A 12,634-nucleotide genomic window follows, 5' to 3' on the forward strand; every position below is an offset into this window, starting at 1 on the left:
GCAAACATTAAGCCCAGATGCCGATATCCGAGGGGTTACTACAGCCCCTTCCTCACCTGCCCTCAGCACCGCTCTGGCACGGAGCAACGAATAAATGGGTGGAGAAGTCAGAGGGCAGTAAGGAAAGAGCAAAGAAAGAGCATGCTGAGGGCTTTCAAAGGCACTGACTTAGTACCTGGAGCAAAGCACTTCCCTGCCATTTGCAATAATCCTAAGCAAGTCCTGCACAAGGTGCTGAGATTTTTAACCCACGGGTTAAAAACACCCAGTGGGGCATCACTGGGACACGCGGTGACAAAGGGGACCCAGACCTTTTCCCTGATCTGTTTCCTCACCTGGAATGAACTGCATAACCCTGTTGCTGCATTAAAGCAATTCCTGCCGTTAATAGAGGCAAGCGCCACGCTGACAGCGGTCATCCCTCTGGAGCACAGAGCAGGCGAGACAGAGGATGCAGAGGAAGCAGAGAAGCAGTCACGACATGAGGCTTCCCCCGCAGGGAGAGCTCCTCCTGTTGCTGCCACTGCCTTCACTTCACTGCTCAAGAATCTGGGCAAGTCTAAGACAGCTCTTACTACTTCAAGAGGATCAGAGAAGAGATGGCTGCCTTTCGTCTTGCCATGAGTGGTACCTGAAGGGCAGCGAAGGAGGCAAAGAGCCAACTCAGTAAAGAATGAATTGTCCTCCCAGCCCTGACAGCGGCTCAGACTCAGATTCACCTCTCCTTTCTTATGCATCACCTACCAGTCCCATCACAAACGCGGCTCAGGCTTCAAGGACTAAAAAGACACCAAAACAAGCTTTAAAGAACCAGGATGGGAGAGGCTGGAAAGTTACCAAAAAAAAAAAAAATTTAACTGTTTCTTGCCTTTCTGCGACACATCCATCCACTCCTCCTTTCCTCTCCTGCTCTTGCTCCCCCACAGAGGGAAGTCCTGTCTAGCTCTCGGTGTCAGGGGACGACACAGCACAAGCCCTGGCACCACAGGAAAGACCAAGCTCAGCGTTACACCCTCATTAAGGATGAGCGGAGCTGGAATCTTGCACTGTTCATCGAGCTGCCATTCACCCGAGGGACATGAGCCTCCCAGCAGCAGCTTTCAAAACCACTTCATCCCTCAGGCCACCCTGGGCTTCCTCCCTCCCTTGGGCTGCGCTCGCCTGCTGGGTCCCTCCGGCGCTGGCAGGGGAGGGAGGCTCGCCTGAATCCAGCTCTTTGAAGCGGTGCACAGGAAGATCTCAGCGCATCTCACTCGTCTGCCCCCAAACACGCAGACAGCAGAGCGATGAGAGAGGCCACAGGGGAAGGGAGAAGCGAGGCAGGCGTAACGGAGGGTGGAAGGCTCAGCAAGGTGCTGTCACCTGGATGTGGGCACAACAGTCGTACCCGCATCCTCCTGACCTTGGAAAACAACTGCTGTCGTGTCTGTGTGACACGGCTGTCCTCCCGGGGCTGTGAGAGGGGCAGGAGGAGCGGCGGCTGCAGGAGGGCCTCGGGCACCTAACTGGGGAGGAGAAAAGCATGGCCCCTTCCCTCCCGGCGCCATCAGCCACGTCGGGAAGGCCAAGGCTCGTTAGGGAGGGCGAGGACACAGCCCCATGTGCCTGGATGAGACAGTTCCATGTGGATTGCCTCCAGGCAGATGCAGCTGGAGAGGTGGAACTCAGCCCCAAGCAACCCTACAACATTCCCACTAAGGAGGCAGGATGCTCACCAGCACGGGCACGGGGATTTACACAGAAGGGCTCACTAGCTGGGCTCTGCCCATTTCGCTCAGGATGGACACAGCAACACAAGGGAACGGGGACATGTGAGTGCCATCCAAATGTCACAGTTGGGCTGATGGAGCCATGCAGTAGAGTCTCAGGTGAGGACACTCCAGCCTGTGCAGTTAAACCCAGAACTGGTGGATTCCAGAAACCTAGCGACTTATAAAATAAGGAGCGCTCCAAAGCGAAGCTTTATAAAGCACTGAGGTAGTCTGACACTTGATGGGAGTGTCCACTGGCTAATAGCACCCAACTGTTTCCCATCACTGCCATTTTTCAAAGCTTCTGCACATTTTTGCAGGGAACTTAAGAGAATCGGGATGAAAAGTTACTTCATCTCAAACCCTTTTCAATCTGCTCCTCAAAAGTTTCCAGAGGAGCGGGGAAGGAGCCTGCAGGTACAATTAAAACTTCAGTACTAGGCAGCCTGGTGACTGCCACGCATGTCTGTCGAGCCCATTCCTGAAGCTGCCAAGCTCTTCCCCCTTCGCCCCGCAGGACAGCAAGGCAGCCGAACCGGCGGCCGTGGCAGGTGCGAGCTGCGGGAGCGGAGCGCTTGATGGGGTTTGCAGGCCCTGCAGCACAACCAGAGAAGTTGAGGAAAGGAACTGCCAGACAGATCGGAGCAATGGTCATTTAGTCTGGCGTTTCAGTCCCCAGCAGCAACCGGGACCAGATGCTTCAGAGGAAGGTGTGAAATCCTCTTAATGGGCAATTATGGAATAATCTCCCTTCAAGGAAGTTTGTTTTCCAGCCCATAGCTGCACAGTGGCCGGTTTATGCCCAGAGAATGAATTTGCAGGTCTTGAACAAGGTTTATCCCACCTAGCAAGAATAAAGACATCTCCATTTCCTAAGTATTTAACCCTATTTTAAAAGCTATTACTGCACTGGTACACTCCACACGTGCTAGCAAAGCGTGGCTCTGACACGGTTGTTAAACTAGTTACAAATTGGCTGCCCTTAATTGCACCAGCAGCTCCCTTGCACTGGCAGCACGAGGCAGGGCAGGCGGAGGGAAAAAAAAAAAGAGCAAAGTGATCTGCTGGACGGGGTGCCTGGATGAAAAGGGCCAGCACTGTGGAGGGTTTCCAAATAGCTGCCAAGCAATGAGACCACTCATTCCCCTCTGCCAACAAGATGGAGATGATCCAGAGGAGGGCACGTTTATGGGCTGGGAACTGGGGACGACAACAAAGATGGCTCTTACTGTGTAGGACGACTTGCTGGTGATCTCCAAAAGCTTCTGCTTTGCTCTCCGCTCAGACTCGCGAGCTTCCTGAAGGTCTTGCTTCAACTGATCAGCCTCCTTCGCCCTACAAAGAAAAACAGCAAATTGTAAGTATCAGATTGAAGTTGAGAGGAATGAGAAGCAGGATTACAGTGTAGGTGCAGAATAGGTCGAGATTTGTCCCACAACACCTAAACTAAGAAATCATTTGAGCCAGAACCTCTGACAGGCGGGATGTTTTAATGAGCACAAAAACCCAAGCCGTAGAAGAGCAGCTCTGACATGGACTCTGCGTGAGCATCAGTGAGCACGCCTAAGGGCTGGAGAAGCGTGCCAAGAGGCCAGAACAGGGAGAACAACTTCAAGAGTTAAGCTCAGACTTAGAGCAGGAGAGGCAGTTTTCTGACAAGTAAGGCTCTACTAACAATCATTTACCTCGTTCAAAAGGAAAAGGTACCCAGGATTGCACAGCTTTGCCTCCTCACAGGGCCCACAACTCTAGAACCAGGATTTACCCTGGAGCCTCAAGGACATCCCACAGGGAGAAAACCAAAGGAAGGAAGGAAGCTTTCTCCCCTGGATTGGAATTTGAGTGGAGACTTCACAAGACAAGGCAAGAAGAGAGAGACGAGGGCAGCTTTCATCCAAGCAGAAGGGCTGACACTGAGCAGGGTCTCACACAGAAAGGAGTAATCAGTTGGAAGGAAACAAGAATGATCTTTTACGTGCTCACTACCAAATGCCCCATAGGACCTGGGCTCTGGTATCAAGAGGAGGGAAACACTGGTTTTAAAACAAAGCAAGGACTGCAGGAGCTAGGGAGACCTCAAGGCTAACGTGGACCAGAGACCTCACAACTGGTAAGGAGAACTAAACAACTGAGAGGCAAATAGAGGAATAGAACTTAGATCTACCACCCACAAGAAAAAAACCAAACAAGTGTTATTAATGTTGTCAAACACTTTGAGGAATGCAGTGGGTGTTTGCAGAAATCACCCAGAAGTAGAGCTGCCTTCCGCTGCTGCTGCCAGGGCGAGAAGTGTGGAAGGCAGAGTGCCAAGGACCCCGGTACTTGCTCCCCTGCTAGCTGATGGCCCCTTTCCCTGCTGCTTTCACCCCACTATCTCTCCCAAAGAAAGCTTCAGAAAAGGGCCTCTGGCTCCAATCCAGGAAAAGACTGGAGCCACCACTGCTCTACCAGCAAGGTTTCCTATGCACGGACAGCCCAGCTGTAGCAAATCGCGACCTGGAGAGAAGCCAGCTGAGCCCTGGTGACATTTGCTGTTGTACATGCATGGAGGCCAAGGGCTCGCTGCATGGATAGACTAACCCAAGGCACGAGCCACCCTCTCAGCTAAGTCCAAAGGGGGTTGGAAAGCAAAGCAGAGGCAGCTGCAAGGTTGTACCCTCTGACCTCCTCTCCGACTCCTCCGCCATTTTCAGTGCCAACATCTCTGCCTCTAGCACCTTCTGTTCCATCAGCCGCTTCTCCTCCTCTGTCCGGATGGCCGTGGCTTTGATCCGCTGCATCTCTTGTTCAGCCTCAGCTGCCTTCTGAGCCAGGAGCTTGGCCTCCTCCTCCGTGATCTGAGCCTTCTCAGCCAGCAAGTCTGCTGTCTCTTCAGACCTCATCTGAGAAATAAGGCACATTAAGCCATTAGGCATTCCAAATGCCTCCCCAAATGTGCCTACAGTCCCCGGAGCAGGGCTCCGAGCGGCTCGCTGCACACGGCCACCATGGCACCTAGCATCCCTCCCTTCCGTCACAGCCTGCAGCCTCGTGCAGCCAAGACCTGGATGTGTCCAGGCTCCATCCCAAATCCGCCTCCTTTGTGCTCCTGCCACAGCAGGCTAGCGGGATGAAATGTGTTCCATCCAGCCTCCCAATCCCCGTCTGCCGGCAGCCGTATGAGAACGGCCACAGGACAAGCACTGTGCCTCCTAAAATGCTTCAGCAGTGGAAAGACAACTGCCTCGGGAAACAGCCTCCCACAGACCTACCAGAGCCTCGTTGGCCATCGTTGCCTCTTCCTTTAACTGCATCAGCCTTCTCTCCAGCTCATCCCTTGTCCTCTCAGCCTCTTCTCTCATTTGCTTCTCTCGGGCCAGGCGCTGCCGTTCCATCTAAGGAAAAAAGGGATTGAGGAAAGCGAGGAGAAATAACACATTAGAAAGGTTTTCCACAGGAGAATAGGCACCCCCGTGGGGGTTAGAGCACAGGACTGCACCACTGCCTCCTATCTGCTCATCCCCACAGGCAGCTTCACCCAACAGGTGTGACCCGACACACCCTGCTTTCTTGAAAAGTGCCATTTCCGAGACAACCCCCTGTCCTCTGGCCAGTCTGTTACCCACGGCGCTGCCCCACAAGCTGCTTGCAGGCGATTACGTCCCCACACAGTACCCTCCTACGCTGACTCCGACAAGTAGGGTCCCAAGAGCTCCAGGTACACCTAAGGCAAGTTGAAGGGACAGCAAGACTGGGCTTAAGGGCAGCGTGAGGGCATCTTCAAACTACCAAATAGAGACACATGGCAAGGCAGGAGTTTGAAGGACGTGGATAGGTGTTACTTTGATCAGACAGCCAACCCAGCATGCTGGAAATATCACTTCCGCTCATTTCCCATGGAGGTCACAAAGAGCACAACCCCCCCTACCAACTCCTGCAACAAACTCTCCCTCCAGCTGGGTCTGCAGGCAACAGCAATGCTTCTCCCAGAGGGGAGATCCCAGCCACGCTAAGACAGCCCCCCAGAACCCTGCCACCTCTTCCCAGAAGATGCCGAGAGTGCTGTGCAGCCTGAGCGTGCCCGACAACTGCCTCTCCGCTAGCCCAGCGCCCAACGGGAACCATCGGGCTAACGCACACACCACCTTTAAGCACTCCAGTACACCAGAGCCGAGCGCATTACAAATATCGGTGCTCCAGCAAGGGCTGGCAGCACTGCACAGGCCACCTGCTGGGTTTAATAAGGGAAGGGAGTGTGACGAGACACATTTCTCCGCTCCTTGGACACCAACTGTGTTCTGAAAGCCGGACGCCCACTGCTCTAACGGCTCTGCTTCCTTCTATTAAAGGTTCCCCTCATTAATTATCATTACGATCTGCATCCCACTCAGGACTTCCATTAATGAGAATTCCCGATATAAAAGGACTGTCTGGAATCAGTTCACAACGGTGGATCCTGGGGAGGGAGGAGGGAGCGGGGCACGGTGGCTAGCTCGGGAAAGGGCAGCCAACCCAAGCAGAAGCCTGACCTTTCCTGTAGAGCACAAGTGCCTGAATCTGAGAGCTCCTGGGAAGGGATGAACACCTGCTCATGGCTGGTGGGTCGCCTCCCTCACCTCTTCCAGCCGCCCAACTAAGCACAACACCTCAGCTCCTCCTGGTCTTACCCAAACGCATCAAAAAGCCACAAGACCGTAAAACCTGTCCCTGAAGCGCTTGGACACCAAGCTGCTCCTTCTAAAGAGGACCTTTTGCTCCACTAACGCCAACTCCTTACTGACAGAGAATCCCTGTGGGAAGTGAAATGACCCTCTTCCCCAGAGGGGCTGGCCCAGTTACTCTTGTAGCAACTCATGTCCCGTCCTCTCCTGCCACCCCAGAAGCTACGGGAAGGAGAAGTGCTTCAGGAGGTGCCTGCAAGAGAAGCCACCTCGCACCTCCAGCTCAGCCGAGCACCTTAACACCGAGTCCAGCACCACGCAGGCACCTCTGTGGACATGCTCAAAGCCATTAACTCCACAGTCCCTTGAGCATAGGGCTCTCCTGGGGGTAAGTGACAGCTCTGGTTTCTTCTGCTGCTATCTAGCGGCTTTATTGCGAAAGGGACATTTATATTCCAAGCAGCAGTACGCAGATTAGCTGTGCAGGTTTCAGTGAGTAGAAAAGGTCTACGAGCAGAAAACAATGATTCATACAATCCAATTTGCTGATATATGCTCATCGGCTACACACTGCTGCCTCCAAAGAGCAGTTTTCGCCGCCTGGGCTGACCTGCGGCAGATAAAGGAGGCCAGCACCGAATTAGCATGCAGGCTGCACGCCCCAAAACATCGGCGTGCATTCCATCACCACGTAATTAGAAAACGAGGGGAAGAACTATGGCAAAGCACAGCTCCCCCTCACAGCCCCTGCTTTAATTACAAGCAACTACCCCAGCATACTACACCTTCCCAGCTACGGAGCCAAGACATAAGCGGCGGGAGGGGAGATGCACGCACACTTGTGGGACACCCAGATCAGCTCTTCTCTCCCGTCCTCCCAGTCCTGTTCCCGAGTGCGGGGGCTGGACTCAGGCTGCCATCAACCCGCAGAGCCAAGCTGAGAACGACTGGCGAGGTGGGAGCAGGCTACTAAAGAGAGATGTTAGCTGGCCCATCCCTCAAAGCTGCTCCATGTGCTTGATGTCATTCTGGAGACTGTTCCTTCCCGAGATCATTTGCATTTCTGATTTTGGCTCGCGGTCTAGCGATATGAGATGTCTCTCACCTGCTTCCTGGCTTTCTCCTCCCTGGCCTGTGCCTTCATCTGCTGGACCTCCAACGAGTCTGCCTTTCTCCTCCTCATGAAGAGGTCATGGTTTCCAATACACAGCTGAAGAATCTGTTCCAGTCAAGGGTGAAGAGAGGAGAGAAACAGCCGTACACATGATGACGATGAGGTAGTTTGTATTCTTGACACATAAAACCACTAGAACTGCTTTGATTTGGTGCTTGTAAGCACTTCCACCCACTGATCTCAAGCCCTGCGTGCTCTCATACCCAGACGAGGGGCAGGGAGCCACGGCACAGCCAAGTCCCGTTACCAAACACCAGCTCCTGAGCCATCAGCTCTTTGCAGAGAGCAATTTTCTGATTTCTGTACACCCAGCACAGCACGGTTATGGCACGTTTTATGCCAGCCCTAAAAAAGCTGAACGCGGATGTTGAACTGAACAGCTCAGCGTAGCCCCCTCCATCCTTCTACAAGCAATGTGTCTTCAGAAGGGATCAGCCTAGGAAACAAATGGGACTGCGACCCTGATAACAGTGCATCCCAAAGCAGGGAGATCTACATCACGGGGCTGCATGGAGAAGGGGGATCTGGAGCAAAGATGGGGGTGATGAGAAAGTATTACTTACTAAATGCTTTCAGCATGCAGGTCAGCTCTAACCCAAGAGCTCAGAAAGGAAGCACAAAAACAGGAGAGGGGGAGGAGGTTCTTTGAAGCTTGACTTGAGCTTCCCCCAACCCTTCTAGGGACTACAACCGAGTAGTACCTGCTATACCCAATCACATCTACAGGCCAGCACGCTCCCTCTGACTGCTCGAAAGAAAAGCACCAAAGAACATTGTCTCGCACTGCTGGCAGAAACTACTGCTGCAGGCAATAAAAATTACTCTGTCTGTAGGCTTACCAGCTTATTCACACGCAGCTTTGATGAATTGAATTTAAAAACATCAATCTTTTTGTCTAATGGCTTAATCGTAAACTGAAAAGGAAAAAATAAAGAGGGAGAGAGTTATCAGCGAGCGGTGCATTTAATAAAAACACAGCTATAAAAGTCTTACTGAAAGCTTTGGCTCATAGGAGGTCAGCAGTGTCAGACAAACAAGGCTGAGAGCTGTCCCCATGGCTTTTAGCCAGCCAAGCAAGAGCACTAGTATCAAAAGCAACCAAGGAGACGATTGCTCCTCCGGTCAGAAAAACCCAAGTGCCACACTGCAACGGGAGTGCTGTCCACCTACAGACTGCAATGCCCGAGAGCCGGTGTCCTCGGCAGAGCACCGACAGCTCAGCACCTCCCGAGGAAAGGCAGGATCATGGAATCAGAGTGGTTTGGGTTGGAAGGGACCTTAAAGATGCTCTAGTTCCCACCCCCTGCTGGCAGCTGCAGAGAACGGAGAAGGTACAGCAGAAACTCAGGACACTTCTCAACGCAGGAAGAACCAGCTCAGCTGCCCCATGGATGGCAGGAGGGTCATAGGAACACAGCAACAGGAGCTGCTGTCCTTCCCATTGACACCTCCAGCCGCAGGGGCTCCCCGTAAGGGTCTTCCATGCATTTTGCTCTCCAGAAGCCAGCCATGTCACAAGACTGCTCCACCATTCAAAATATTATTCCCTCCCTCTAACTTGTATTTACACGGCGTGTGCCAACCGACCAGCTGTAACCACGGCCTGGGTTTACCCTCCCAAGAGGTTTCCCACAGCAGGTCTCTCTGGAGGATATAGGTGGCATCGCCAGACTCGAGTTTCAGTAACAGAGCCCCTGGACCAACAGAAGACTCTGAACTAACAAAAGGATACTTGAAGAGACGGAAGGTTCCGCAGCAGTGCATTTTTTAGAAGGGCATGCATCTATTCCATCACTCCCCACATGCTACAAAAATAGCTGGCTGGAGAGATAGCGCTCGAGCAGGCAGGCTGTGTCCATTAAAGTAGGTCTATTTGTCAACACATTGTACTGCCTGAAAAGGGCTCAGCAGAACTCGCCCTGGCAGTGTTTTGTTTTGTCAGTTTAAGAGCCAATCTTTTAAGACTTTCACACAGGCAGACGTGCGTGAGTGTCCCTGGACTGGGGCTCCGGCAGAACCCACACCAGTCATTGGAAGCAACAGGAGAAATATGCCAGGAGAGGAGTTTCAGTTCCACATAAACAGTCAATCTTTGTTACAATGGATTACACCCCTCTGTTGTGTCGACGTAACTGTCATACCCAGCTATTAAGCCTGTTTACTATCACGTCAGGTCTACTCGTGGTCATCCTATTACACAGATGACTGACCTGATGGAAGGCAGGAGTCCTTTTCCCCAAGAGAAAGCTCTATTACAGTCTTGTGTCAAGGCCTGGTTATGGAGGCTTCAATCCCCAGATTTCTGAGGCAGCGTCTGAGCAGACAGCTTCCACTGCACTCATCTGTCACAGGCAGGAAAGCCTTCAAAAGCCACTAAGCACTGGGATCCTCTGCAGAGCTGTGAAGCTCTCTATTGTTAAGGAGCACAACGAGGGAAGAGAATTCCAGCACAGCCTTGCTACGTACAGAACTTCACGAGACATGCAATAAACGCAGCTGATGAGAAACCTTTAGCTTTTACCCTGATCGATAGCATGTTTAGACTGGAAAACATTTTTTAATTAAGAAGTTAATTTTCTTCCTTACCATGAAGGCAGCCGGTTTGCTTTGAGCAGCTCTCACAGACTGAAAATTGAGCAGATCAGTTTTCCCTCCACAGCCAATTTCACTGCTATTCTCAACTAGGTTTGTTGGCCAGTGATTCAGAAGATTCATATTTATGGTCTGGATTTAATAAGTATCTATCCAATAGTGGTCTTAAATTACTCAACTTCCTAAAAATCTTCCAGCTGTTATGCCAAGCCCAGCAGCCTGAAAACTCAAGATGAGGTAATGGTATGGCAGGAGGCAAGAGCTCTTCTCGCCAGGAATACATCTCCCTGTATTTCACAGTGCAGCATCTATACAGGGTAATGTATACTGTAATACATACAGCAAAGCAGAGATCTCAACTTCTGAACTTTGATATTTGGGCTACGCACATCAACAGCAATTTTGGGTTTTGAAGAAAATTGCATGGCAGGTTTGAACGTACTCTAAAACCAAACAGGAGAATAGCTCCCAGCTGACCTCTTGCACGCCCAGAAAGGTTTCAGAAAGGCTTGGAATTAAGGTTTCACCTGGAGAAGCTGAACTGCCCTTAGCTAAGCTGGTGACAGCAAGCACAGCAGACAGAGAAGCTAAGGGAAATCACTTTAAATCGCAATTGTGTTCGTGCTGCTCTCGAGGAAGAGGGGAGGTGTATCCATACCTCTTTATCGCTGTATGAGATATTCCGAATCTCGTTCCACGGAAAGGAGATTTTAGGGGTCAACCTGTTGTCTGGGTCATAAATATGAAGACCCAAGGCATCAACTCCAAGGAGCAGTTCAGTGCCCTTTTTGTTCTACAGGAGGAAAGAAAAGAGCAGAAAACCCTTTTATCGCACTCGGAGGGTCTGACATGAGCTCAGCAGCCAGCCCGGAGCAGTGACCAAGCAGCACGGCTATTACAGGAGCTTGTGTCTCCCCGGCAGCCAGCGGGGAATCAGGCTGCAGCAGGGACTCGCCAACGCACTGCAGCCAGCTCCCGGGTCTGCCGGCTCCCCAAGCCTCTGCTCATCCGGTCTCACGGCCACACAGAGGTGAAGACCATCACAAGAGCTACGCCGGCGAGAAAACACGACCCGCCACCTGCACTCACCCTAATCGCAAAATAGTTCACTCCGTACATCTCCAAGTCCTGAGCTATCTTCAAATACTCCATTTCAGCTTCATCTCTGTCAGACAGAAAAAAAGGCCAGTGCTACAAGACTCAGTAGGATCAGAGACAGGAGGACGGCTGCTTTTTCTGATCCTAAGCACACACAAGGCTTTAAAGCCTGGACTGTCTCTGCTGCAGAGGTCGAGTCTGTCTTTGCTGGCAGCATCAATGAAGTCCCGCCCTGCAGCGTGCTGGCACCTGAAAGGCCGCTGACGCCCAGCGAGCCACAGCACCTTGCACCTTGCTTTGTCCATCACCCAGTCCCTTAAGAGTAAATAGGAAAACCCTGACTGGGAGGCCACTGTTTCAGATCCATCTGGCTTCACCTTATCCCCCACAATTTTACCACCCGAGGCAGCAATACACCTCATCAGTCTGAAGTCCCGTTTCTTTTCCTGACCCAAAAAGCACCCTGATCCTTGCTGTCTGCCTCCCTGCCCCTTCCCAGGCTGCCCCTTACTGAGCATCAGTCCTAACTTCTCTCAAGCGCTACCGTCAGGGACCAGGGGACAGCAGGGCTCATTTAGGGCAAAGCAAGCCCTTTGCTCTTCATGAGTCTGCTACAGAAGTGAGCTGGGATTAACCCCGCTGTGAGGAGAGCTCATCCATCACCTGCCCAAGCTCCCAAAACCCTCACACCCCTTCGGGTGACGGACTGACTCTGACCCACCACTCCAGCACACGCTCACCTGGCTCTGCCTCGGTGCTCTGCATACCAGGCTGTTATCCTTTCCTCCCACATCTCCGGAGTCATCTGGTACAGGTTTATTACCTGAGATACAAGGGGAGACAAAGCCCAGGTCACACTGCCAGCCAGGGAAAGCCAAGCAGGGTTCCCCCTGCAGGCAGCCCCACAGACACCCCTGCAGCCAAGGGGTTTGCTACACAAAGCACTACCAGGCTTGGAAATCTGCTCCTGAACTCAGCTGAGCTACTTACCCGCTTCGGAAGCAGCTCCTCTTGTGCCAAGAAGCCTCGCTTGTGAACATTTGGATCATAATCACCATACTGGAAAGAAGCACAGACATCATGCATGCCCCAGGTTAACAACACGGACAAGTAAAGCTCTTCACCCTCACATATCCACCCCGCGGGGAGAGAGCAAAGGCAGACTGCTTACGCCCTCCCCATCACCACCTGTTAGAGCAGAGAACATTTGCTGCTCAGTAAATTTAATAACCGTATTTTCTTTGTCATTTGATTGCTAATAGAAATTAACATTCTCCTGCTCATGCAGCACAGGGGGAAGCACAACAAAGCTTCCCATCCATACACTGCAGATGTTGTCTACCTGATCTTCAGAAAAGCCTCTGACACTGTTTCCCACA

The 12,634-nt window shown here is 52.1% G+C and overlaps 1 protein-coding gene across 1 annotated transcript in view; it reads right to left on the bottom strand.

The window, feature by feature from the left end:
• Window positions 1-12,314, bottom strand: part of NF2 (neurofibromin 2 (merlin)) — a gene marked incomplete at its 5' end in the record, with an annotated part of 16,623 nt that extends 4,309 nt beyond the window's left edge. Inside the window, 9 exons of the mRNA XM_010154242.1 lie at window positions 2,981-3,086; window positions 4,416-4,633; window positions 5,003-5,125; window positions 7,497-7,610; window positions 8,405-8,479; window positions 10,816-10,950; window positions 11,247-11,322; window positions 11,996-12,078; window positions 12,246-12,314. Of these exons, the coding sequence (XP_010152544.1) occupies window positions 2,981-3,086; window positions 4,416-4,633; window positions 5,003-5,125; window positions 7,497-7,610; window positions 8,405-8,479; window positions 10,816-10,950; window positions 11,247-11,322; window positions 11,996-12,078; window positions 12,246-12,314 (999 nt within the window). The remainder of the gene's footprint in view (window positions 1-2,980; window positions 3,087-4,415; window positions 4,634-5,002; window positions 5,126-7,496; window positions 7,611-8,404; window positions 8,480-10,815; window positions 10,951-11,246; window positions 11,323-11,995; window positions 12,079-12,245) is intronic.
• Window positions 12,315-12,634: the final 320 nt, after the last annotated feature.

The sequence above is a fragment of the Eurypyga helias genome, unplaced genomic scaffold, assembly GCF_000690775.1.
Source record: "Eurypyga helias isolate BGI_N326 unplaced genomic scaffold, ASM69077v1 scaffold44396, whole genome shotgun sequence".
Classification (NCBI taxonomy): domain Eukaryota; kingdom Metazoa; phylum Chordata; class Aves; order Eurypygiformes; family Eurypygidae; genus Eurypyga; species Eurypyga helias.